This window comes from Falco punctatus (genome assembly GCF_963210335.1).
Source record: "Falco punctatus genome assembly, chromosome: 8".
Classification (NCBI taxonomy): Eukaryota; Metazoa; Chordata; class Aves; order Falconiformes; family Falconidae; genus Falco; species Falco punctatus.
In genome coordinates this window covers 7,853,124-7,880,219 of record NC_137588.1, presented here as the reverse complement: position 1 = coordinate 7,880,219, position 27,096 = coordinate 7,853,124, and the positions used below count along the sequence as shown (strand labels likewise).

Below are 27,096 nucleotides of genomic sequence, written 5' to 3'. Positions count from 1 at the left end.
CCCATATCTATCAACGTTATTCTAAAAAATAATTTAAAAAAATGCAGAAGTGAAGCGTTCATCAAAATTACATGCCAGCAAAAGCTGTGGGACCTTGGTCAACATACTGAAACACTCCAAACAGACCTACCAAACCAAACACTTGAAGCACGTAAACACCAATTGCTACCTACCCTGGAATGTAATAAATAAGTGGTTAAATCCTATACCTAAACCTCAAGAATGGATACCCATCCAGATGGGAGCTAAGAATCACTTCAAAACACAGAAAGCAGTCTTAATAGGTATAACAACTCCGTGTCTTGCGTACAGCTACTAACTTGGCAACAACTGTTTTTTCTCAGCTACACACAATAAAAAAAACAACTTGTCTTACCCGTTTATCTATTGATGAAACACAATAATTGGACTGTATCCCTTTCAGGTTTGCTGAAAAATGCAGTTAATTTATGAAGGCTGCTGGCACTGACTCAGGGTTTCCTCAAAATAGTAAGAAATGCTTAAGAGCGTCCTATGTGAAGACCTCTACTTTGCCTGTCCCTCCTCCAGTCAACCCTTCTTTGCCTTCTTCATTAGCAACATTTACCCTAAGAAATGCGGGGTTTTTTTCAAGTCCAACTAGGCTTTCTTATGTTGGGTTATGGGCTTCATTTATTCTGGAAAGGATCTGAACACAAAGGGAAGTTATGAACCAATGCTGTGTGTCGCTTGCCAAAAAGGTCCCTCAAAAATTGTACAGCAGAATTCACTAGCATTTTAAAACAAAACAAAACATAAAATTAAACCATGGGTGTGGGGTCCAAATCACACAGCCAGGCAGACGTTTGGCTCCCTTGATGAAGAGGGGGCCTGACTCCTTTAGGATAAGATGAGGAAGAACCACTCCAGTTTAATACCAGCTTCAAGAGAAGATGTGATCTAAGCAGAAGCCGGCAAGGTAACACACTGGCTGCACAGTCAGCCTCACAAAGCACTGAAATGTTCCACAGCTGACATGCCAGCCAAGTCACAAGCCACCACAGGGAATTTCACTCACCTACATCAGGTGCGATTGTTCACTTTCCACATTTCATGCCTACCAACATACAAAGAAGTTGAAACAAAACTGGTGTGTGTGTGGGGGGGAGGGTGGTGGTGGTGTGTAAAACCAGTGTGCATTTCTTGATACTAGCTTTTATTTCCTATTGAATACAATTTCACAGAAGACCTAACCTGTTCTTTGCCACAAAAGTAAAAAAGTAAAGTTACTGTCATTAGTCAAAGGCTTTCACAGCATTAATGGCCATGAAAGCAATGGTGATATAGCACTGGCTGGTGCCAAGCGACAGCCTTCCCCAACATACCACTTATCTCCCAGTAAGCCAGCCCACTAGTACGGGCTCCACTGATGTACCACATCCTTCTTCTAAAGGAAAAATAATTCAGAAGTTTTCTCTAAACTTTCTTCCAACATTGGTTGCCCAGAGCAGCTGTGGCTGCCCCATCCCTGGCAGTGTTCAAGGCCAGGCTGGATGGGGCTGTGAGCAGCCTGGGCTGGTGGAAGGTGGCCCTGCCCGTGGCGGGGGGGGGGACGGGGACTGGATGGTCTTCAAGGTCTCTTCCGACCCAAACCATTCTGTGATTCTACGATTTTGCATTTCTACCCTTTGCCTTTCAAAGTTCTACATATAGACTATATGAAGCCACTAAAAAAGCGACTTTAAACCTACACTGAACCCAAACACCAGAGTTGCACAAACGAAGTGCCATTTAATCTCATGCTCCCTATTAACATCCTGCCCTGTTCACTCACACCCCCTCATTTAATGGGGTTAAGAAGTTGCTTTGTTTCCTGCTGAAATAAACAGCAAAAATTATCAGGAATTGGATTTGGTCCCAGACATGTCTGGCAACTCTAGCACATTTATACAGAAGCATTCCTAATCCTATTAGTTAGCAAATATTAAACAGTTGGTTGACTGCCATGTAGGTAAAACAAAACCTTGATATTTCCTAAATACATAATCTTTCTCCATTCTTCCTACTTACTACTTAAATTTAGCAGACACACAAATAAGCTTCCTGGAAGCTTACAGATTTATCACACTAGCTTTGTGCTAAGAGGCTTCTCTCTCAAAAGGTCTCCAGGAAAAAAAATAACGTAGACTGCACAAAGATCCATAAACAACATTACTTGGAATATGTAATTACAAATCTAACTTTAGCTAGCACTCAAATGACTAACAACAAAACTCTAATGGTTCTTTGAAACTCATATTCAATATAAAAAAATCTAGGCAGTGAAAACAGTAATTTCTGCAACTAGCTCAAGAGAAAAGAGCGAGCAAAGCACAAAGATACAACTTCAACTGCTTTTCTCTGAAATCCTACCAACAGGATGGCAGAACAGTGCAGTGCACGGCAGAATCCTCCATTTAGAAATTTGGATAGTGTTTTTTTCTTCCCCTCATTTAAAAACTGGAAGGTTTTGCTTTCTTTTTTTACTTTCAGCTGCCTTTGAAGACATCTCCGATAGGTACTGGTGTGACACTATCTCACATAACCACAGATGGCACAGGGCTTTGCAATGAAAAGCTGGCAGCAGAAAACCCTGCAGAACTAAGTAGCTCTGAGAAGTATCTTAACATAATTAAGAAGGTTTTTACATGCAGAACTGCGGTGATGAAGGGTCAGTAGGCACCCACGGTTAAAAGAGAAGACAGCGGAGTCCCAAGACACCCGGCTGAATTTCCACTAGAGGGTGCACAAAGCCCACCTCATACAGCAAAGCCCAAGTTCAGCATCCCTTCTCCAGCAACAGAAGTTCTTCCAAGGGGAAACTGATCCAAAACAGTAACAGATGATCACAAAGAACTGTTTTATTTCGGGTTTGGGGTTTTTTTTTGGTTTTTTGGGGTTTTGTTGCTGTTGTTTGTTTGTTGTTTTTTTTTTAAATGGTACACAGTTAACCCAAGAACTTCCTACAAGGCAAACTAGAACATTGCTGTTATTTTAGATCACCATTAAGCAGCCAACTACTTTCTAACCCCCTACCCAAGACTATCAACTTCTAACACTCAATGAATGCCCTGTGTTACTTCTCAAGATTACCCTTATTCCTATAAATTTTCTCAATTTATTGTCACTTTCTCAAGCATGCAAGACAATTTTCAACTACTTTGCACAAACAGCTTCTCAACGTCTCCATAAGCACTAAACCAGAACAAAGAAAATCTTGCTAAAATAAAGAAAGCACCAAAGAAAACTGGAAAATAAAGACTAAAAATACTTTAACATTTGTAACATTAAAGAGAATATAACAGTGTGCATTCTGTGTTCAGCACAAGGAAACCTCTACTTCACGTAAAGTAACAAAACCAAGTCCTAAAAACAAAAGCATTTTCATTAACTAAACACTAATGAATACTTGCAAACCAGCCAACTATCTGAGCTATCAGACATCAACGGCTATTTAAAAAGCTACTAGAGTTGTGTGATATGCTGGATGAAAAAATTAATCTTTACCGTCTTGGAAGACTCTCTCCACATTGAGCCCGTAAGTAGCACAGGTTTCGTAGTAAGTGCATCTCTTAAGATCATTCGATAACTTCCTTGCTCTGGCATCATCTATGACACGTGGATTACTGGAACTTATAGCATCTACAACGACAAAAAGAAAAAACACACCCACATATGTAAATAAAACCTGAACACGCAGTGTTATGATTACCAATACCCAAGCAGTGAATTTAAATACAAACCATGAGAGTCTTAAAATTTTTAGGAACCAACAGGGGTGCACATCACCAATTTTCTACTTTGTTATGAAAACCATCAACACAGTGTTTGATTATAAAAACGAGGAAAAAAGTAAAATGCTTTCTGATTACCTTACATATGTATTTAGGTCGCTAGTTGCAAAAAAATACACAATCACACGAAAAAACATGAGCTCTGATGTAAAACATACTTAAAGAAACAAGTGGGTGACTGATTATTATAAACACATCACATGGTTTTTAGACCTCCTATAAATATCAGCACTGGCTTAGAAGTAACCTTCACCTGAGAGTGTGAAGCATAAAATACAACATGTTTGTAAGGAAATTTTCAGTAGAGAAGCAATGGGGGGGATGGTAGCAGGTATTACTGCAACACTCAGGGAAAGCATTAGGTTTGCACGTATGCGATGCTTTTCTTTGAAGAAACCTAGCCGACACTAAGACAAACTAGGGAAAAAACCACAACAGCAGATAAGAAATGATAAAGCTATTATCCAGGGCTGCCATTATCACGTCGCTAAAAATCCAGAACCCAGTTCTCCCCGCCGCTCCTCACGTAAGTCTGCCCTGGGTGCTTACTTCTGGCCCTTGCCATTCCCGAGGCTAGCGCTCTCGGTGTTCTGCTCACAGTGAGCCGACAGCGTGCTAGCAAGGTCGGGCTGGAGGCACCAGCACCCTGCTGAATGCCAGCCCCGACCCCGCAGCACACGCTGGGCCTGGGCCAAGGCAGGCCCTCGCCGGTTTAACAAGACTCCGAGGTTTTTCACACGGTTATAGGCCGCGTTGCTGACCTGGCTGCGGAGCCACAGCCAAGGCTGGATCCAGGAAACTTACCGTAAATGACCGAGTCTCAAACCTTCATGTAAAGGCACCCGTGAGACATTGAGTGAACACACTGCAAAGCCAATGAAAGTAGTATTTCTCTAAAAAAATAACACTACATCATACCTCTCTGCAAGCGTTACTTTTCATGCATACTTTTTTAACTCCAACTGCTGGAGCTTATCCATAGAGCTAGAAAAAAAACCTTACAGGAGAAAAAACAACCTCAAAACAACCCTGCTAACAGATGAAGAAGTTTCTTAATTTCTACTCCATCACAGCAAAGCACTCTACAAAGGTTATACTGCTAGACTACTTGTAAAGTGATAATACTGTGAACAAATCTTAAAAAACAACTTCCCCCACCACCCCCACCCCGAGTATTATGGTAATTCTTAACTCTGGTAAAGTAAGCCATAAAGCGAGAGAGCAGTACAACCTATTCCATGAACTCTGCAGCTACCACCTTACCACCGTGACAGGCACCAATTTCAGCATTTAGAGCTGCTCTGAAAGTTTTCCTAAAAATCTACTACTTTCCACCGCAGCAAAACTACATCTGTTCTTTGAGGGGAGGGGGGGGGGGGGAGAGAAAAGCATCACTTTAACCTGAGCATGAAAACAGTGAGTATTGCAATGCTGTGTCTGAGGCTCGGTTCTGGGTGTGACATGATCATATCTCAATTGATGTTATCACTACCTTCTTACGATACCTAATTAATAAACCCAAAACAGTTAACGGCAATTCTTTGTTAATCAGCAGAGGGCGCTGAAAACATTTCACCGGAGAAGAACTGCCGAGCATCACACCACGGCTTCAGAGAGTTTGACAACTGAAGCAAATCCTGCACTGCAGAAGGTCTGGAAGCATCACACAAGCGCCAATATTTTGGGTGAGATTTAATTTCACAGCTCACATCAAGAATACCAGCCAAAACCCACAAGCTGGATATCAAAGTAGTATATTTTAAATGTATTTTTAAAAGGTGAATTACTGTATTTCATATCACAGAACAGTTTGGGTTAGAAGGGACCTTAAAGATCGCCTAGTTTCACCTCAAAATCCCCTGGCCACGGGCAGGGCCACCTTCCACCAGCCCAGGCTGCTCACAGCCCCATCCAGCCTGGCCTTGAACACTGCCAGGGATGGGGCAGCCACAGCTTCCCTGGCAGCCTGGGCCAGACCCTCACAGAAAAGAATTCCTTCCTAATATCTATATCTAGACCTACCCTCTGTCAGTTTAAAGCCATTGCCCCTTGCCCTATCCCCACACGTCCTTGTAAAAAGCCCCCTCCAGCTTCCTTGCGGCCCCTTCAGGCCCTGGCAGGCTGCCGTAAGGTCTCCCCGGAGCCGTCTCATCCCCAGGCTGAACAACCCCAGCTCCCAGCCCGCCCTCACAGGAGAGCGGCTCCAGCCCTCTGATGGTCGTCGTGGCCTCCTCTGGACCCGCTCCAACAGGTCCGTGGACCTTCTTATGCTGGGGGCCCCAGGGCTGAACGCAGCGCTGCTGGGGGGGTCTCACCAGAGCGGAGCAGAGGGGCAGAATCCCCTCCCTCCACCTGTCAGCCATGATATATATATATATACACACATATCTTCAAATACATATATATACACGTGTTTGGTATCACTGCATACATAGTCAATGTAGCCAAAAAGCTGTATTTTTCTTCTGATGCTTACTCCCAGAACTAGCAGTATTTCTTCCATCTTTAGCCACATGTTCAAAATATCCTCTTCGCATCAGTGCTGCAACTGAAAACTGACTTTGAAAAAACAAATTCCTTTCTGGTATTAACAGGAATGAGATGGAAAACCATACCCCAAAGCATCCCAAGTGCAGAAAGAAAGACACCTCAGGGAAAAGTTTCCCCTCTGATTTCTCAACACCAGTTTTAAGCTGACAGAACAGCCCTTGAAAGCAGTTCACTTCTGCTTTTTGGCTGTAGCTTTCTGCTATCCTAGGACTTTTTGTGTACCTACTTCCCTTTTTATTTTTTATCATCCGTTTCCACCCTATGGCCCAGTTGCAATTCCTCCTTTCACGCTGCCCACGCTTCCCCTGCTTTCACGTGGCAGCGCTGGTGCCACAGCTCTGCAGGCAGGAGATAGCAAACTGCTCTCTGACCGTAAGACTGACAAAAGAATAAGCTGAGAATGAAGCGAAAAGCTTTATCACCACTAAAACCAGTGGCATGCACTAAGAAGCTGCCCAAAATTGAACCTGTAAGAACATCTTGGGGTATCTGTGTTCTTCCTCTAACACAGCACAGTAACCTGGCGATATACACAGAAAGAAATGTTTCAGCGGAAAGAACTCACAAAAATGTCTGTACTATGCTTCTGAAACAGCAGCTCTATGAAATGAGAAATCTGATGTTCATCCCCTATGCAAGAACTCCTCATTTTTGGTCAGAATTTTCACAGGAGGAATATCTACATGGTTAGGTGCAGAGCAGCCGCAGCTCTTGCGTGTCTACTCCGTGCAGCAAACCAACCACAGCGTGGAAAACTGGTGAAACGTTACTGTGATGCACTGGCCAAACAAGGCAGGGAATATCCAAAAGACAACTCGGATGCAGAGGAGACTGAAATGTTACCAGTGCCTTTCCCTTGCCACATTGCCCCATAGGACAGCTACGGCTGGCTGCTGCTTCAGAAGGGGTTTTGGAAAAACAGAATTGGGGAAGGTTGTTTCAGGTGGCAAAAAGCTGCATTTCTATTTGATTTAAAGAATGGTCTCACTGAGACACTGCACAGGGGCACGGTTCGGTTCTGCTGCTTAACACACTGTTGGAGGTATCTGATCTCTGATCTGTCTGTCTCTTAGGAATGCCAGGGTATTGATCACTTCTAGACCGTCAAGCTAACGGAAACCAATTTGACTTCAGAACTTCATGACACAACTCATTCACATGCCCAAATTCAACACTGGCAATTCCCTGCTGATCAAGAAAACCAGTGTGACTAGCAAGCACTGAAAATATTTCTTAAAATATTCTTCTAAGTCATAATTTCTCAAGTCCTCCACTCCCTCTCCCAAGAGGGCCGCAAGGACATTTGTCTCCCAGCTCAAACCAGTCCTTGCATCGCCAGGGCGCTGTAGCAAGCCAGCCAAGAAGTGCAAATATCCCAACACCACCCTGCTGACCACCTGCCAGTTTATCCACAAGCTCTTTTCATCAGGTGAGCGGCAGTGCTGATGCAAGAGAGAGAAAAGGACAGGAGGTGGCTTTTCCACCTTGAAACAGTCTACATGGTCGTAAGAAAACGCACTCGTAAATCGAGACTGCACTTACCCTGGGTTCCCACTAGTACCATTGGAATTTCACTAGTGTTACGATAGTTAGCCATACGGCTGTAGTAGTGGTAAACAGTCTGGAAGCTAATTTCATCTTCCAAGCTGAAGACAAATATAACGGCATCCACCCACATGGCAAACTGCAGAACAAAAAAGGAAAAGGCAGACTATAAGAAAAGCAGCAAAGAGGAGGGAAAAAAAGAAAGAGAGAAACATTCTTACCTTACCTGGAGGAAACACACATCAGAGAAACTCAGTGACAATAACGAAGGCTTAAAAGTGGTGTATGTTTCTAACATGATGAATCTCATCACTCTGCAAGGGATGGGGATCTGGGATACACAAAGGTTTTTCCCCACACTCACAACTGCATCTCTTCTTCACTGGTATATATTACAAGCCCGACTGCTATCAGTGCACAATGGTTTTGATTCACAGAAGAAGAAAACATCGCAGCCTCAGATTTTGGAATTTGTGAATTTTAAGTGAGTAACACTTATTTCTAGGCACTTGACTGAGTGCCCCATTTAGTGTTGCTGTTTCCCCACCCTGTGATTTACATGCACACTGATGTGTTTGTTAATGCCAGGACAAGTATTATGGTTGTGGTTTTACAAGCACTGCTAGTAATTCTCACATTTTGATCAATGTCCAACACCATTAATTTCAGATTTCCAGTCCTTCAGTATACAGACACTCTTAATTGAGCAAACAGTACCAAATGTCTCGTTCAGCATTCCGTGTGAAAGCAAACTACTCTCTCTTGCCATCAGTAATCTGCTAAACAAGAGGCATATACACAGGCCAAGGCAAGGTGCTCCTTAAGTGACCATGCAAGTGAAAAAATTTTAGCTCACAAGTGAAATAAGAGTGTTTAAACACATGTAACAAACATATACAGGACATCGAAAAAAGACTGAAGTTAAGCTTACCTCACTGCCTTTATTTTTCCCTAAGTGACTCCATTCCTACCCAAATTTAGACCAATGGAAACAAGCTTCAGCCATGGGTAATTCATGCTCTTCATCACATACTACTACAATATGCCAGGTAGACTGGGGACACTGAACATACAGAGAGCTGGAAGGAGGTTCATTTGGGAAATGTTTTTTACGCCACCAGCCTAGCTTTGTGAGCACTTAATCCAGCCCTACAGTTTTGTTTCTGCTCTCGAGTACTTAAACAGCTTCACTCACTAGTCTGTAGATTCACACAATCTCAGCTTTTTAGCAAGGCATACCAAGCTGGCAAATGCCGGGGGGGGGTGGGGAAAAAAAAAAAAAAAGTCAACAGTGTGGATCTGGAAAGCTCTTTAGAAAGTCAAGTTGCTAAGCTCATTACATTCTCCTTTTTCAGAATCAGGAGCTAGTAGTACTTTCTTGCCTATTTTTCATACAGCAAATCAGCTGATAATTAAAGTTAATGTGCATATTCATGACTGTATGGTACTTCAAACTAAACAGTACCTCGTCTCTTCTAGTTACAGTGTAAAAATAGCCAAAAATATTTGAGGTTTTCAGGACAGTCAGGAGGACAATCTTCTAGGTGGCAACAATAGGACTGTTTACACATAGCATAGTTACTGCCAGAATAAGGTCAATTACCACACTACTAAGTTTAAACTATTCAAACCAGAAGATCTAACCAAAGGAACTGGAGACAGAATCATTACCATGGACCTGGGTTTGGGTCTTACTATAAAATGGTCCGCACTGACTAGACTCAGCAGCATCACGCCAAGAACTCTTCCTTACAGCTACGACATCCTTCAAGCATCAGTTTGGAATCTAACAGTATCTCTATATTTTCTTAAATGTTTCATCGGTGTGTAGCAGCAGCCTTCTAATGAAGACAATTAACAAATCAGTTTACACTTTGTGGATATCAGCCCTGTGACATTAAAAAAAAAAAAAAATAGGAATTTTGGACAATGCAGACAAGGTCTTGAAACCCAGGATGTCTTATCCACATCACTGGGCATGGAATGGCTTCAAATAAGGATGATAGGTCAGGTGCTGATACACAAAGCCATCTTCAGACTTCCTGCTGCAATTGAGCAGATCTGTTACTTACATATAAGCCCAAACAAAAACAAATTACATAAAACGTTCTAAATTAAAAAAATTAGCATGTGACAGCTCATTGCAGCTCCATTGCTATATGAATCGGCTTTTGCAATAGGAGGCCACTACATTTGCAACAGATCACGGCCAGAGTAAAAATCAAACCTGCTGAGCAAGAGAAACGGGCAGTATTCACAAATGGAGGCAGCGTCAGCTAGTGCACCTCACCTCCTCCTCAGTCTAGGAAAGGAGCTTTTTTTTTTTTTTTCTCCTTTCTTAATTATTTTCATCTATGAACAATCTTACGTTAGACAAAATAAAGAGATAAATACAGAGTTTTCAGGTTAGTTTTTTTTTTCCCCTCCCTTCCTACCAAAACAGAGGTGACAGTAACCTGAAGGCTGAGCTGCAGCTTCCACACGGAAGGGAAGCGCCCATCACCTGGGGGACTCTCCCTGACCCAGTGCACCACCTGCCAGGAAGATCCCAGCTCAGCTTGCTACTTAATGAAGTTGTATTTCTATCCCAATTAGCCACAGAAACATGCTACACTGCTGCAAAAAGCAGAACCTTAAGGCTAAAATAACCAACTCTTTCTGTATTATAAGCAAATAGCGGGAGGTAAACATTTTTATTCCCATAGTATTCCATCTTCATCATACAGTTATAAATATTCACAAACACAGAAGTAGACTTTTTAATCCAGGAATTAATACAGATTAAAATCTTTCATAGACATATGACTTGACATTATACCCCAAAAAAAACAAGGAGAATTTACATGTGAAACTCATCTTCTGAAAGGTGAAATAGCACTAACACCTTAAACTTTTCTCTCCTTGTGATTTACTGAAGAACAATCTCAGCCACAACAGCAATTAAAACTCTCAAATCTAACATAGATCAAACCTAACATAGATCAAAAGCAAACCATTGTGTCTGTTTGTTAGTTTGCATTTAGCTCCAACTCTGCAAAACCAATTCTTCAGGTAGAAAAATATTTAGATTGCTGTGTGTACACTTACAACTCCGGCATACATGTTTTTATATGAATGAATGTTCTCTAAGCATCAGGGTCTAGAAACTGTTGTGTACTTCAGCCAAATTATTCACAGCCTCAAACAGAGAACCACTTTTAAGTTCCTGCCTGACACGGCTGCAGATGTGTCAGTGACACTAATTTTTTGTTTTTCTTTTAACTTCCTTCCAGGATGTCTCTCTTGGTCTCCGTTTCCTCCACCTCCTTTCTCTTCTCCTTTGTCTGGGCACCTTCCCCCATGCTCTAGTCCTCCTGCAGCTAATGAGCAATACTGGAGCATTGAAACACAAGCTGCTGCTGCTGGCACTGCTCCCGTTCAGCTGTTTGGCAATAGCACAGTTCCTGCTGCTATTTTTTTTTTTTTTTTTTTGGAAACTGATCCACTACCAAACAGCTGAGCAAAGGAAGGCCAGTGGCAGCCAACACACTTGAAAAGCCTTGCTAGTGCCCAGGTAAGAAGGGGTAGAGGGGGAAGACAGGGAAGATGCCTGAAGACAAGGATGCTGCCTGCAGACAGGCTGGCACGGTCCATGGTGATTTTAAGCATCACAGAAGCAAATGCTTCACTCAGAACAGAGTAACAGAGTTAAGCACACAAACCCACAAGTGTCTTCTCAAAGGCAAATCCCAATGAGTCACCTTCTACAAGGCAAGGAGGTAACGCACCGTATACGGAAACCAAGCCAGAAATCCAAAAACTCAATGGTGCTGAACTGGAACCCCCAAAGCTGAGTCTGAAACAGCACGGGGAGCAAAAGGTGGAAGCAATAGGGAATGCAAAGATTTGTACACAAGTACGTGTGTCACTGTGCATACCTCTACTTTGTTTTTTAACAATTTAAAGATTCTAACTCAGAAAAGAACTCACCACTGTAACATGCAACTTTCTCACCGGTGGAAGCATACTCATTAAGCATCCAACCTAAGTTAAGTGTACATCTTTACTACACAGTTTCACACTGTAATTGAAGTCCCAAGTATTTTGTCAAAATAATATTTTTCACCTGAAACAGATGTATCTATTTTCCCAGCAGAAAAATGAGAAGGCCCCAGGAAAGATCAAAACAAAGCCAGTTCTCTTCAAGGCAGGTTTTTTTTTAAAAAGATGGTGGTAGGAGGCTAAGAGCTCTCCCCAGTGCTCACCTGTGCCTCCGGAGGCCCCCCTTCATCTCTGATCAGCAGCAGATAGCTTTGTCCATCAACCACGATCTCCTTCTTGAATCTCCCACCTGTCACACAAAGTAACTCATTAGAGCGGAGGAAACTTAAAAAATACAAAACAGAAAAAGGCTTCGCTTGTGGAAAAGAGGCGTCCTTAAGATCTTTCACAAATTAATGAACTACTGCGAATGTAACTTCATACGCATATACATAGAAATTACTTTAAGTCACATCCTTTAAGAATAAGGCTAATATGGGAAAAAAAATCAACAATTGCATTATAAACACTAACTCCCACATTAGTGTCCTTAGTTTTGATACAAACAGCTCCAAGACAGTCGCCTTTGTTTTATACAATGGTGAGAAATGTATCTCTAAGAAAGGCAAACATGGGACAGTTGCATACAAACAGTATCGTGTATTACAACTAAAATAAATTTCTGGTGTGACTTCGCATTTCCTCAAGAGAAGCCCAGTTCTTACAGCACACATGTAATGTTATGAAAATGAAACTTCTATATTCACAAACCACAGTTAGGGGAAAATACTAGACACATGTTAGACAAAAAAAACTACAATGGTGGTACCTTCTTAGAGACGTGCTACGCTAACAGAGAACACCGTGCTGCTTACTAGCGGGATGAATTAAAGACCTGCTATGGAGACCCAGACAAAAAGAATGGACTTACAGCCTTCGGCCAAATTCTATTCCCGATCCTATTATTTCAGGGAGATGTAGAGTATTGAGTGCTTGTGAGGACCAAAGAGCTGGCACCGAACTTAAGAAACCAAATCGGGGCGTGCAGCTGCACCGTTACCTTCTCTCCACTGGCCTCACGGGGACCCCAAGCATGACCCCAGGGCAGAACTGGGATTTCTTTCCTTTAGGATTAAGCGTATTTTGGGCATCCTGCTGTGTCTCGTGACGGACTTCAGATAATGACAAATCACATTTAGAGCTTCTGGTGTGACCGAGCCTAAGCCAGGATTAGCAAACTTGGCCTGCCTAAGTAGTTGGGTTGCATTTAGACTCCTCTCCTGGAAGCAAAACCACTCTCATCTCCCCACCTAAGCCACAAAGGCTCCAAGGCCTCCGTCTCTAACCATCGTCCAACTGCCTCGCCTCTGAACTTACCAGACTAAGATAAAACACATCTATTAACACACCCTAAACTTCTTTCTTCACATCTATTTTTTTAACTGGAATTATTTCTGATTTGAACCCCACTTCCCAATTACACTTATTTCAAAATTTGTCACACCATCAAAACCAATGCATTTAAACATGCGACAGGCGAGTGAACGACTGACCGTTCTCCAAACAAGCTCTCTAAGCAAGTAAGTCAGCACATACAGGCTAACGCTGATCCTCAAAACATTTGCACAAAAATTGCTAGCCCTAGGGAAACCAACTGGCTCAAACCCACCATCCCCCCAGCCCAACCACTACAGCAGCTTTCAAATTAAGATCACTCAACAATTCAGCTATGCACAATATTTAAGCATGTTTAAACACATTTAATGTTTAATAAAAGACATAAGAACAGGAGGGTTGGTTTGTGGATTTGTTGTGGTTGTTTCTGTGCTGTTTTTCATTTGAGTTTTTTTGCTTTGGTTTATTTTTTTTAAATAAACCAAACCCATCCTATTATGAATGCTTAACAGTACCAAACATGCAATAATTAAGACTGTCACATTTCTGGTTGTTTAATTGCAAAGGAGTAAAAAAGCTATGTATAGATTTTAATTATCTTGCTGCTCACAAACTGAATTTCATTTTTGCCTTCGAAGATCAAGTGGCAGATAAATATTTATCATTAGTGAACTTGAAGAGAACGATCAAAACCAAGCATAAAACTTTTAAAGGAAAATAGTCTCAGCTCTCAGGAACTGAATTTCTATTAACCAGTCATTATTTCTATACATTGTCAATTAACTGTATACTCTTCACAATGAAGTGTTAAATAAGATGAATTACTTAATATACAGCCCTCCAGAGACACCCTTTAAAGTTGTAAGTAACAATGGAAACACAGTATATATGTGACTGAAGAGTGAAAGCCCTGCGTAATTGCCATTTCCTATTTCCTTTTTTTAAACACTGAAAGTTCACACAGCTAATTATAAAATACCATGAACTGAATACATTTGAGAGCCAACTCATTATTCCCTCTTGTCAACAGGACGCCTTTCAAGTCTCACTGTATCTTCAAACAGTCCTCAGAGGCATGAAGAAGGTACAGACAAGGTGAAATAAAAAGCTGAAGTGCAGAATTGAAAAAGGAAAAAAAAAAATATATCCACAGATGTCATATTAAAACGTATATACACAGACCACAAACGTGAGCACTAAAAAATTTATTCTGCAGAGTCACTTCATGGTCACTAATGATTTTATTTGTGGCAGCCGCTTTGGGAAGTGTACTATATTTAATAAATATGGCATGAAGTTATCTATCCAACAGCCCTCTTCCTATAGGAACCTACACTAAGCGACCAGCTTGTATATCTGCTCCTTGCCTTCCCCCCAAAACACTGCATGCAGAGCTCAGTACACCGCTAATGGATTTTTATTTCTAGGATTAAATTCAAATCTTGATGTGTTGTACCACGTCTGTCGTACTGGAAGAGCAGTGCCGCAGTCAACAAGCATCCAGTCAATTCAGATCTATTCAAGGGGCATCCTTGTTATCTAGAATACACACTAGTTCCTGGCACATCCTCATGCATTCATTTATTTTTGTTCAGGTTAAGACATTTCATGGTGAATTGTTTAAATCTAGTAAATTCCCCAACCAAAACGTTTAAAAGAATGCCCTGCATTTCCAATCTGTACTATGCGTTTCAAATCAAATCTGAAGATATAGAAATGTAACAGCAGACTCACGCTCATCCCCCAAATAAGATTTTATGCAAATCTCAGATCAAAGCGGGATGGATCCCTATTAATTTATGTTTCTACACCATTAAAGAGCCCTTATCATGAGCACATCATAAAATTAGGTACTACATAGCACAGAGATTGAGAAAATATGCCTTAATAGCAAGAATTGACACAAGCAAAAGAATAAACAGTGAAGAATATACAAACTTCTGCCAGCACATGAAACCAGGCTATGCAGTTCTCCTGCAGATGCTGTTCGCCTTAATCTTATGACCACAGATAGGCCGATTCTACCTTTGACTCGATGAGCCCTGACGTGACCCATCTCCAGGTCAGGCAAGTAAAAGCAGTGCAAGGGCAGCGATTTTGGGATGGTTCACCCTGGACTAGATATTTATTTTTTTTAGTAATACATCTTTGGAAAGCATCACAGGGCCATCGGGAAAGAGAAATTAGTGAAATCAGCCAGTTCAAATACCGCAGTACCACAACCTGTCAAAGAAGTCAAGGAGTCTCCCATGGCTACAAAATACCACTGTATTTTTCAAAGTGTCTGTGTATGATGGAGCCACAAAATACCGTCTAAAGTGATGACGCTGAAAACAAAGAAATGACCTTCTTAATTTATAGGATGAGCTCAAAAACCCACAGCACTACTCCCAAGGGAGGTAGCTAGCTTTGTTCTAGTCCTGTCAGTATTATGACACATGCAGCTTTTTAATGAGGGAATATCTCACCTCCTCTATGTACCTGCCAAAGGAGGTCATTGAAAGAGAAAGACTGGCAGCCTGGACCACAGCTCTGAAGGACGGAGCGTTTGCTCCTGCTATGTCCTAACAGACATGTCAAAGCACAGAGATGTGCAAGGCGTGCAGTCAACAGCTGAACTACATTTACTTGCAGCCACAACCCCGTATCTAAAGCTGTACAAAAGACATGCCAGCAAATACCTAACTCTCTGCAGCCAGACAGATGGAGCTGGAAACTGTTTTCATGAAATGTCACAGCAATTTTATAAAAACAAATCACTGAAACTGTGTGGAAGCTTTAATTTAGGAGAATTTTAGTATGCCATTTATTTTCTCTCAATCTCTGTATTTATAAATCGCTGCATTATTCCCAGTTTTCCAGGGCAAAATCATTATCAGTTCACACAGACTCTTTTTCAGACACGTACAAGACTTTGCACAAGGCGGCAAATACTACCCCTGCATATAAACCACACACAGTACCCACCAGAAGATGCTGAGCAGTGCTTCTGATGCAACCCGTAAAACCATTCAAGTCTCTTACACGCATGAGGCCAAATTCTTACCATAAAACGTTCCACGTAAAAATACAGCTTTGATCCAGTATAAAGCTACATAAATTTTGTGCATCAGTGCTTTACAACCCCAGCTAAAGACCCAGCACAAGTCAGAATACCAGGTTGAGGGAATCAACCAAAGCTGCTTAACCTCATTTCTATGCACGTCACCCTACAAAGGTTAGTGCTTTGACTCAGCAGTAGCACAGAACTGTCCTTCAGTCAAAATTGAAACCCGTTTTAAATACCACATACGTTGGTAATCAGAGGTGCTCCGTATTGTGAAAGCTTTGTATTACATTGGGAATTCCATGGATGAAGGTTTTCATTTGACTATGAAAGCCTGGCCGCCTCTTCCTCTAGCTGATGATCGCTGTTTCACTGCCTAATTGCTCACTGAAGCAACCGCTGATTTTCATACTGTACCCCCAGGCTCCACTGCATTCACCAGGCTCTTTATTCAAGCAAATTGCCACAGGGATGAAGGTATTTGGCCACATAAGATAAATCTGGGGGGCTGTCCACATGACAAACCCACGCAGCAGCTGAGCGTGTACCATAACCACGGGGGCAGGGCAGGCAGGAGCGGGCAGCAGAGGAGAGACAGAAGGTAAGACTGAAGCAGCCACAAAAGCCTGTATTTTATATTCCAAATGACACGTGAATTTTGACAACAGCGGTCAGTTGTCTTACACAGATTCTCTCCTTCTTTTGCCCTTAAGATAGAAATGACAGTGCTGAGAACCTGGCTCCTCTTCAGGGAAACAAGTCGTTTATTCCCCCCTTTCACACATATATATCAGGACCAAATATAGGAAAATTGTTGGTTACGCTCAGAAAAAGAAAACAAACAAAAAAACGCTCACAAGATCTTTTGCAACTAAGCAGAAGCACTAAATAATGACAACTGCCAATAGCCCGGTAAACCAATGCCAGCATTGCAGTTCATCATTACCCAATTTTTATTTTATTTAAATACACTACTTAAAAAATGTTTTTCATCAACATTTCCCAGGAAAGCACGTTTATTACACAAGAAGCACTAAAACTAAATTTTTTACCAAATGAAGCTGTGCTCAGTGCTCGATGTCATTTCCTATTAGTATTAGCAGCGGAGCAGCTATCGCAGACTATCATTCAGCCACATGTAAATTTAGCTTTTGGGTATTTCCGTAATGCAAATATTGCGCTAGGCAATACTTCAGAAACCTATGCGGTTCGGCGTATAACCACAGAAGTGCAAAGACTGGGGAACCATGGCTCTCGCACGAGACTGTCCCTGCAGCAGACAACTGCACTGCCTTCCCAACAAAGCACCCGGGTAAACCAAACCAACAAAGCGACCTAGACCAAGCTTTTCAAAACCCACCATCTGCTTCTCTCCACTGGTTTATGATGTATTTTGGGAAATACGTGGATAAAATCACGGGTTGTGGTAAGAGTTCTCCTTGACGTACCAAGCCATACCCAATTAAAGCCAGGTACACCCACAGGCACCATGCATGAAAGTAATATTATTACATCGTACAGATAATCTTATCATTGCATAAAAACTAGCAAGGAAGCGTTAATATATGAACTTGTAATTCCATGAAAGGAAGTTTTACTTCTGTAATTTTAGTGGTGGCTGCAATGACATTTAACAACTTAATTCCAAGATACATTCGTTAAGAAATTTGCAGTGCTTCCACAGAAGGCCAGATCTGACGGGTCCACAAAACCTGGTGGTGATTTGAATTAAGATCAACTAAACTAAGTTTTTAAGTGTTCACGAAAATAAAGCTTACACTTCAAATTAAAGTCTTAGCTACTCAAGTTGCACAGAACCAGAGACCATATTTAATGCCATTTTATAAGATCAGATAGAAAATGGACAGTTGGAGGCTTCATCTTGAGGACAAATAGAGGCAGTTATGTTGGATGACATTTTTGCAGAGGTCTATGGTCTCATTTCCAAGCAGTAGAAAATTTAGGAGATAAGAGTACTGCAGTCCTGAACTGCCTGACTAGGACTGCAAATTAGACAAATAAGAAACAGGGTGACACCCTGCTGCAACCCACCCCTGGCTCAACACCAGCCAGCTAGAATGAAACGTGCTGCAGTTGCTTCCATCATCTTTAAACAAGTTGCCAGCATGTAAACCAAACAAAGAAAATGTGGTGCTTCACAGACCCGTCTGGAAAGAGCATTTATTTGAGCCAACACTGTGTTATCACACACAAATGCAGTTATTAGGCATTTGGGTGCAAGGAGGGAATACTTCCAGAGCAGATTCTCTCTCCATTAGAGGAGCTTGGCAAAAAGAGAAGAAGCCAGAAATACAGCAAACAGGCTGAGATTCCCATCCAATATTATATTTCAGACAGAAGGAGAAACGATTAGTTAACTACCAGAATGAGTAAAAAAAAAAAAAAGAGCCAGCCTCTGAGCAAGTAAGTTTCCTTCAATATATGGAGGCAGGACTTGAAGAAGAGTAGTGCATGTTATATATATTTTATATACATGTGTGTGTATATATTGTACATATCATTTCTATATGCATGTTATGTTTATAAAGCTTCTGACAGTCAGTGGCATACTGCCTGTAAGCCAACTAGAGAAGCCCAGTACTAATAAAATTCCTGTGATGCGAGTGCAGCTATAGAGGTAAGCCATGCTCGGTACTCATCAAATTACTCAAAGTATGATACCAATGCAAGTTTCTGCAGGAATTTAAAGTCTCATGCACATATTCTATTAATAACCTCAAAGATGGAAGGAACAGGCTATTTAATTTCTAGATAATGAAGCAGGAGGGACTGCAATTGTATTAGAAAATTGAATTGCAGTTCAACATGACCTTAATGAGTGGAACAAACAAAAGCAGCACCATCGGGACAAATGGAGACTCTCCACCTGAGCAGCCCAACCAGCTGCAGAAAGACGGGGCAGGATGGCAAACCATGGCACTTCAGACAAGCATTCCTGTGGAGCAGACAAGCAGATAGCTCCTCCTAGCCCTCATGTCGCCAGCAGCTTACAAAGCCCCAGCCAGAACTCCCTGTATCATTACATTACATGGGAGATCAAGATCGAATGAAAAGAGCTCATAAGCACCTGCAAAAAACAAAAAAAACCCCTGAAAACCCCAACAAACAAACAACAAAAAACCCCAAACACTACCTAGACAAAAAAAACCCTAAGAAAAATCAGTGTATGAGTTGTGGTTATTTAACAGAACAGATTAGGAAGAGAGATGAGGTGAGGGGTCTTACTGAGAAATATGCCAATCCCATTTTAGGGCCAGGGAAAGACCTTTACCATATTTTCAGTTCCTATTTTACTATGATCCCAGGTAAACAGGCAAAAGTATCAGGTGGCAGTAGACATACAAAGCTCTGCTCGAGTCACCACAATTCTAGGTATAAACCTTGCGATCTACAGTCCAACAGCAAAGCTAACTAACAGAACGGGACTTGGGAAAGCCCACACTGCCAATGAGCATTTTAAAATAAAACAGTTTGCCCTCAGAGCATTTAAAATCCTATATGATTTCACTCTCCTGGCTGGAAGCATCCCCGTACCTCAGGATACCCTGCCTATCATTTATCTGAGCAGTTGTCTGAAAAACTAGAGAGTCTACTCTATTAAACTTGTCTGGTTCAGGGACTACCACTTGATTTCCCTTTTCTGCAGAAGCCATACAGGTAGCCCCTCTCTCTCAAAGAGAGCTTAAAAAAACGTGGTCAGGTAACACTGAAGCGTGCAACCCAGCAGAAACAGTACCATAGTACCATACAGACAACTGAATTCATATTTAAATCAGCACACTGATTTTTAGCACATACACTAGGATTACACCTGTCACTTCATACTTGGCCTGGAAAGAAGCTATGGCTGTCTTTCCTCTTAAGAAAGGCACACCACCAACTTATATACGATTTTTAAATACAATAAATAGGTTTGAGATTTTAATACTTTTCCGAGGTTCTACCGTGAATTTGCAAAGTTCTGAAATGTTTTTTGCAAAGTGATAAAGCACCTGTGTCCCGCCTGTTAGCGCTCACATCTCCAAAATTACTCCACAAACAAGGCAGTGGACACCCATCTGCTCAACATGGTGAACATACATTTTCATCTGACATCTACTGCACATAAATATACAACAACTTTGGCACTGAGCAAATAAAAGCTGAATACGCTATATGTTGTGAGGATGCCCTTTTGGTAGTTCATTCATGTGAAAAAAAAGTACTTCTGACAGTTTAAAGGGGATGAGAAATAACCAATAGGAACCTGCAAGGAACCTCCTCCTCCAACAGTCACCCAGATGTCACCCCAACCCCCGAGTGTCAGGAGCCTCGGCAGCCACCCATACTACTGCATCACCTGCAGGACTTGCTCCATCCACTGAACCCTGCAATTACAATTTGAAATTACTTTAAGATCCCTGCACGGCTCCTTTTGTTCCTTGTATTTAGCATTCTCCCCAGCACCATAATCTCTTCGCTTAGCACACAGCTTTATTTAAATTTCATCGGGGCACAATTATAAACGTCTGATGTTTGAGCTTATTCCGACAGTAAAACTCTTCCGATGAACGTGCTCAAGTATTTTAAAAGCTATGCCTTATTAAGTATTGAAATGGAAGAGAAAAAAGTATTTGTACATTTATAGGGGTGTGTCCAGTACCTGGCTACTCCTGACTCCCGTATTTTGGCCACCATAACTAACACCATTTTATAAGGCAGTCTCATACAGTGCTGTCACCATCCTGCCAAGGATCCCTAGAACCTGTCTGTCCCCACAGTATTGGGTGACAAGGGCTTATAACTAATGGTTCCATTACTACTAAAAGGATAGGAAATCAGGCATAGCCCATAGCTTTTTTGTGTTGTTTTTTACTTTATTTTATGGACAGCAGGTGCAGACAGCTGCATACATATCACACACCCACTAACTGCGTATACACTACAAGTCTAATTTTAAAAGCTTTATTTTTATCAAGCCAGCTGGAGACAAAGAAAACCCAAACAGGAGCAGCCTACTTCTTCTGGCAGGATATGATGCTACTTTAGTATACTCCTACCTGTTTCCAGTCTTCTCAAGTTTTAAAAGTTTACACCCCAAAACACCACTTTCCAAACAAAGTTAGCCACATGACTTAAAAGGATCATAGCTCATTTTTGCTGCAGTTCCTTACAAGTTGGCTTATCACACATTTTATCTTCCAGACACCATTCTACCCTTCAATCTAATATATAAATCACCTCCTGCCGACATCTGCTCAAAATTTCTGTACGAGTTCAACTTTACAAGCTTCCAATGTAATCTCTAAGATCTTAACATACACATACTAAGAAATCCTAAATGGCATAACCAAGATATGCCAAAAATTTAACTCCTATAAGCATTCAAGCATAGATTTCAGGTTTCTCCCCCCTATATTTTTTTTTTCAAATATCCCTTCACTTTTTATACTTAAGTTTATAGGCAGCTTCTATAATATCTGTCCTTTCATTACAGTTTTACATTACAAACAGTAACCCTAAAGTTAAAACTGGACTTAGCTAGCTGTGATTATACTATAATCTGCCTGCACACACACACAAATTCATACTGAGATCTACTAAGAAAACCCAGACAAAGAAACTATCATCATCTCAGTTTCTGGTGTGGTTTAGTTGGGTTTTTTTAAAATTACTTCCTAAAATATTCCAATTCAACTACAAGAACAGAAGGGTCATTACATAAAAACATACTGTATCTTACAGGTAAAAAAAAATATATCTATTTTTGATCTGTATTCTGTATTTCACTGAATGCCTTTTATATTGGTATCACTCAGAACCAAGGGGGAGCAAGAGGGAGGAAAAAAGGGGAATGATGCCACTTAGTCCCCTTGTCATTGCTAATACAGGCAGAAAACCTAGTGACAGCCTGCTCCAGCAGCAAAATAAATCAAATCTATGGAGAATTAAACACATTGTGAATAAAGTCAGCTAACTACTATGCCCTAACTTTCCAACACAACTTCCCAAAGCAATGAAAGATTCAACAGAAGGAAAAAAAAAAAAGAGCCCACCAAGAAGTGAAATACGAGCTGAAAAAGAAACAAATTCAAAGAACACATTAGAATTCTGCTTTCACACCAAGAGCTAAACACTGGGCTATGATTTAGAAATACACCCAGAAGTAACATTTGAAAAATAAATGGAAGGCAGGCCCCTCTTGCAGCAGCAGCCACTCCAAACTGGCTTCTGGCTCAACAGCAGCAGAAAGCAAAGAGCACACCGCAGTCCCAAGTCACTTATGTAACTATTAAGAGACTACAGTTCTAACAGGAGCTATAAATCCGAATTACAGTTTTCACCTGGGATGCAGCCTTCAGAGGAGCCTGTTCACAGAAGGGCACAAATCCTACAGACATTACTCATCAAAACCTTTGAGTATTCAAGGTGCAACATGTTAAAGACATCACCTTAAAGATCAGCTGACCCTCAAGGCACGCAACCTAAAAAGGGAAGCCCCTTCTAGGAAATTGCTTCTTCAGCACATTCTCTCCAGGAAAAGAGTAAATACTTAAGTTCTTCCTTTAATTAACATAGTTCCTTATATGTGCAACACTTTCAACAGCAGCCAAAGCCGGCTAGAACAGAGAGGTCTTCAAAGTGCTCGCTAAGCCACGCAGGCAGTCTCAGGAGGATGAGGAGAGGGAAGGGCTGGAGAGGGGAGACTGCAGAACACACAAACACACTCTTTCATGCTAAGCCTGACAGGCTCCAAAAGCCCCCGAGAGCCAACTGCAGCAATACTTCAAAATGATCAAAAAAGACAAGTGTTATTTCATATCTGGATGTCAGCATGAAATGCCAAATAAAAATAATCAGCAGATCCTATTATAACGAAACAGAAGACAAAAAAACGGAGAGAGAATTTTGAAGCACGTGGCTGAAGTCGGCATTGTCTCCTGCACACAACACAGCGCTTGTCTGTGTTTTTACAAACAAAAAAAGTAGTCTGATAGCTTCAGCTGCCCCACAAAGTGCTATGTAAGCTTCTGAATGTTGCACCAAGAATTTGAACTTAACACAAAAAATTTCAGCTTCCCTATGTTTTGTGGCATGAGCAGCACAAAATGGGACTCTAAGGTTAATGTTGCTTTTCTGAACTCATATGCACTTGGGATTGTTGCAAAATGTCCCCATATAAACTACATGTCATTTTGTACGCATATGATGATGACTTTATAGAATTCCAAGAATTCCTGAGTGAAAAAGCATGAAAGTTCCTAATAAAAGCATTGAAGTACATATTCAGAGGACAAATTGCTCTGCTCTTCATTCACATGTCCGCCAGCCTGCTCAATAAAAACAAAACACACAAAATTAGTCTGGGGCGCATCCTCTTTTTGTTCATGAACGATAGAATTTGGTTGCATGGTCAATACAGCCTCCAGATGCCTACATTTTTTTTTTTTTAAAAAAAGCCTAAAACTAGATAAAAATAGCTAATGGCTTCTGTGAAGAGATGTGCAACCTTAGGAACCTCATTGTTCACAGAAGGATGAATTACACTGCACACGAATCATGGGAGGAAGGGGACAAGAATCACTGTGCTACAGAAGGAAAAAGCTGTCCAGTTCTGCTGCATCTCCCACATTCTATTCAACCTGAAACACCAAACTGGGATCCCCACCTCACTGCTAAATCTCCTAGCACAACCAGTTATAAAGAATGTCAGAACGTGGTACTCTTTTCCCGCCTTGCTTCTCTGAACATTTAAGTTAACATAATGCAAACAGAAAAAGAAAAAACAGGATTATTTCCCGCCCCCCCAAGAACAAGCTCCGTTCTTGCATTCGTCTCAGCCCAGCAAGTGAAGCATTAGACCTTTTCCACGAATGAAGCCGACTGGAAGGCTATCTAGGTTAACAGCTTATGCTTAAACTTTTTGTATACGTATGTAAGAGTCTATGGCCAGACAAAAATCTCTTAAGAGGATGCCAAACAAAAGCAGCTGAAACTTTTAAGTACTCTTCCTCAATCCTCCTTGCATTATTACCCTCTGATGAAGTAGCATGATATGGAAATCGTTACAAGATACAATAAACTGAAAAAATGTGGACATCCATCCCCCAGTATGCAATTTCCACACATTTGGTAACAGGCTAGCAGCTTACTTGGATGGTATTTTCATTACGGTCATTCTTCTTTAAAGGTAAGGCTGAAAGTGACACTTTGTTTAGTATTTTCATAATAAACATTAAGTTTTAATAACAAACATTCCTGTTATTCAAGTGATACATTGTTCATTGTAGGTACTGAAGAAAGTTACTTGGTGAGGGCTGCTGTATTATAAAATTATTTTTAGGCCAAGTTTGGAAAGAAAGTAAGTGATTGCAGCTTTCTGGAAAACATGTTAAAAGGCTTTATTCTATATCTCTTACCGGGGGAACACATTTACTGTAGCCCTTAACACATAAGACTAACTGAAATTAAGTGGTACCTGAAATTTGATGTATCTTGCCCCTCAGGGACAGACAGGGTGCTGGTGCAGCGGCACTCTGCTGAGCGTGTAGCTCACTTGGGATGAAGCAGAAGCAGTGCCACAAAAAAAAAAAAAAAAAAAAAAACACACAACAACTATAAAAAAAACACAGAAGCAGTGCCACAAAAAAATAATACAAAAAATACAGAAGCAGCATGCTAGCCAAACCGGCGCACCTGACGTGTGCTGCAGCGTGGCCACAGCCACAATACGCCAACCGGAATAAAACACCCAATGCAATGGCTTTCAACGCATCCTACCAATGGGAAGAACTAAAATGGGCTACAATTACCAAAAGGAAATAAAAAAGAAGAAACAGAATAGCTTTACATCATATAAGGAATAAAACCCACTCCATAGACTAAAAAAAAACCTACAGACAGGTAGAAAAAGATACTTATTAGTGGCTAAAATGACTCTCTAAGAGCTTCCAATGCCTTTCTTTTGTACTGTGCACGGAATGGGAAGCCCAAGCACTGTCAGCCTAGAAAGCGGGGAACAGATGGTACTGCCAAGAGTCACATCCCATGTTTTCATTTATATTGCAAGTTCCTCCACACACAGACAGATGAAATCTCCACTGGCTGCAACAGCTACTTGCTCCCTCAAGTCAGGATGCTGGATGGCCTTTATACTTTTGAGAACACAAAAAGAAATTTACTTCATGTGAAAAAAAGAAAACAAACCCAAACTTCTTAAATATACCCCAACATTTAGTTATTATCCTACTTAAAACATCTGCCCCTCATTTTAAGGCCAAAGTAGAGCAGATAGCCACTAAGTAATCATCAGTTCTCAGAAAACTAGCAGTAAACAAGGTAAATTACCAATTTCAGGAAAGAACCACAGAACAGTCAGGATTAGAAGGGACCTCTGGAGACCACCCAGTCCAACCCTCTGCTACAGCAGGTTGTAGAGTCAGGTCAAGGTGGATTTTGAACGTCTCCAGAGAAGCAGACCCCACAGCCTCTCTGGGCAGCCTGTCCCAGCGCTCTGTCACCCTCAGGGTAAAGAAGTGCTTCCTCACATTCAGATGGAACTTCTTGTGTTGCAGTTTGTGCTCGTTGCCCCCTGTCCTGCCGCTGGGCACCGCTGAAAAGAGCCTGTCCCCATCCTCCTGCCACTGCCCTTAAGGGATTTGTGTGCACTGATAAGATCCCTCTCAGCCTTCTCTCCTCCAGGCTGAACAGGCCCGGCTCCCTCAGCCTTTCCTCACCAGGGAGATGCCCCACTCCCCCCACCATCTCTGTAGCCTCCGCCGGCCCCTCTGCAGCAGTTCCCTGTCTCTCCCGAACCGGGGAGCCCAGCACCGGGCACAGCGCTCCAGATGAGCCTCACCAGGGCAGAGCAGAGGGGGAGATCACCTCCCTCCCCTGCTGGCCGCGCTCCTCCTCATGCCCCCCGGGATGCCATCGGCCTTCTTGGCCACAGGGCACACTGCTGGCCCCCCGGGCACTGCACCATGTGCTGGGCACCAGCACCCCCAGGTCCTTCTCCACAGAGCTGCCCTCCAGCAGGTCAAGCCCTCGTCTGTGCTGGCGCCCGGGGTTGTTCCTCCCCAGGTGCAGGACCTTACAGTTGCCTTGGTTGAACTCCATCAGGTTCCTGTGCTTCAAGTTACCTCGAAGCCATACTCATAAGCGTATGTTACACCGGAGACCAGCGCCCTTAAATCCTTTTCAAAAATTACCAAAGATACAACCATAACCAGCTGTGACACCTCCTGCTCGGTTGTACTGTGTGTCCCTGCAAGTGCCACCACCTTAATTCTGTTTCCTCAGCAGGAGATCTGCTTTCTTCCCAAGTCTCATGTCTGCTGTTCTGCATCTTTGAATTTAAGGGGGTTTCATTAACATGACCTCAGCTCCCCTTCTTGATTTTCTTAAACAAAAGACCTACTGGACAGATTTAGCAGTTCAAGTTGCTGTTTGGTTGTATGTTCTGGCATCTCACTTTACTGTGGCAGTGGGGTGGGAGAAAAAAACACCCCTCCCTTTTCCCCATTCCAGCTGAGACACCTTGGACAACAATTTATATCTGGTTGTTTTGTTTTGGGTTTTTTTTTTAAATTAGGCTCACTAGAAAAACAAAACCACTGAAATAATCATGACATGAATTACGGTATCCACAGAGATACCAGAAACATGCGAAAGCCTTTAAGTCATGTTTCACACCTCCGTGGCTTTTTGGAAACAATAACCGAAGAGGTAACAGAATACTCCTGACGC

General features: G+C 41.8%; 1 protein-coding gene across 10 annotated transcripts in view; it reads right to left on the bottom strand.

Moving 5' to 3' along the window:
* Window positions 1–27,096, bottom strand: part of AGAP1 (ArfGAP with GTPase domain, ankyrin repeat and PH domain 1) — a 393,739-nt gene that overhangs the window by 219,195 nt on the left and 147,448 nt on the right. For all 10 annotated transcript variants that reach the window (XM_080399845.1, XM_080399846.1, XM_080399847.1 and 7 more), the window contains 3 exons: window positions 12,131–12,216; window positions 7,884–8,025; window positions 3,505–3,639 (listed from right to left, as the gene is read on the bottom strand). In XM_080399845.1, the coding sequence (XP_080255971.1) occupies window positions 3,505–3,639; window positions 7,884–8,025; window positions 12,131–12,216 (363 nt within the window). The remainder of the gene's footprint in view (window positions 1–3,504; window positions 3,640–7,883; window positions 8,026–12,130; window positions 12,217–27,096) is intronic.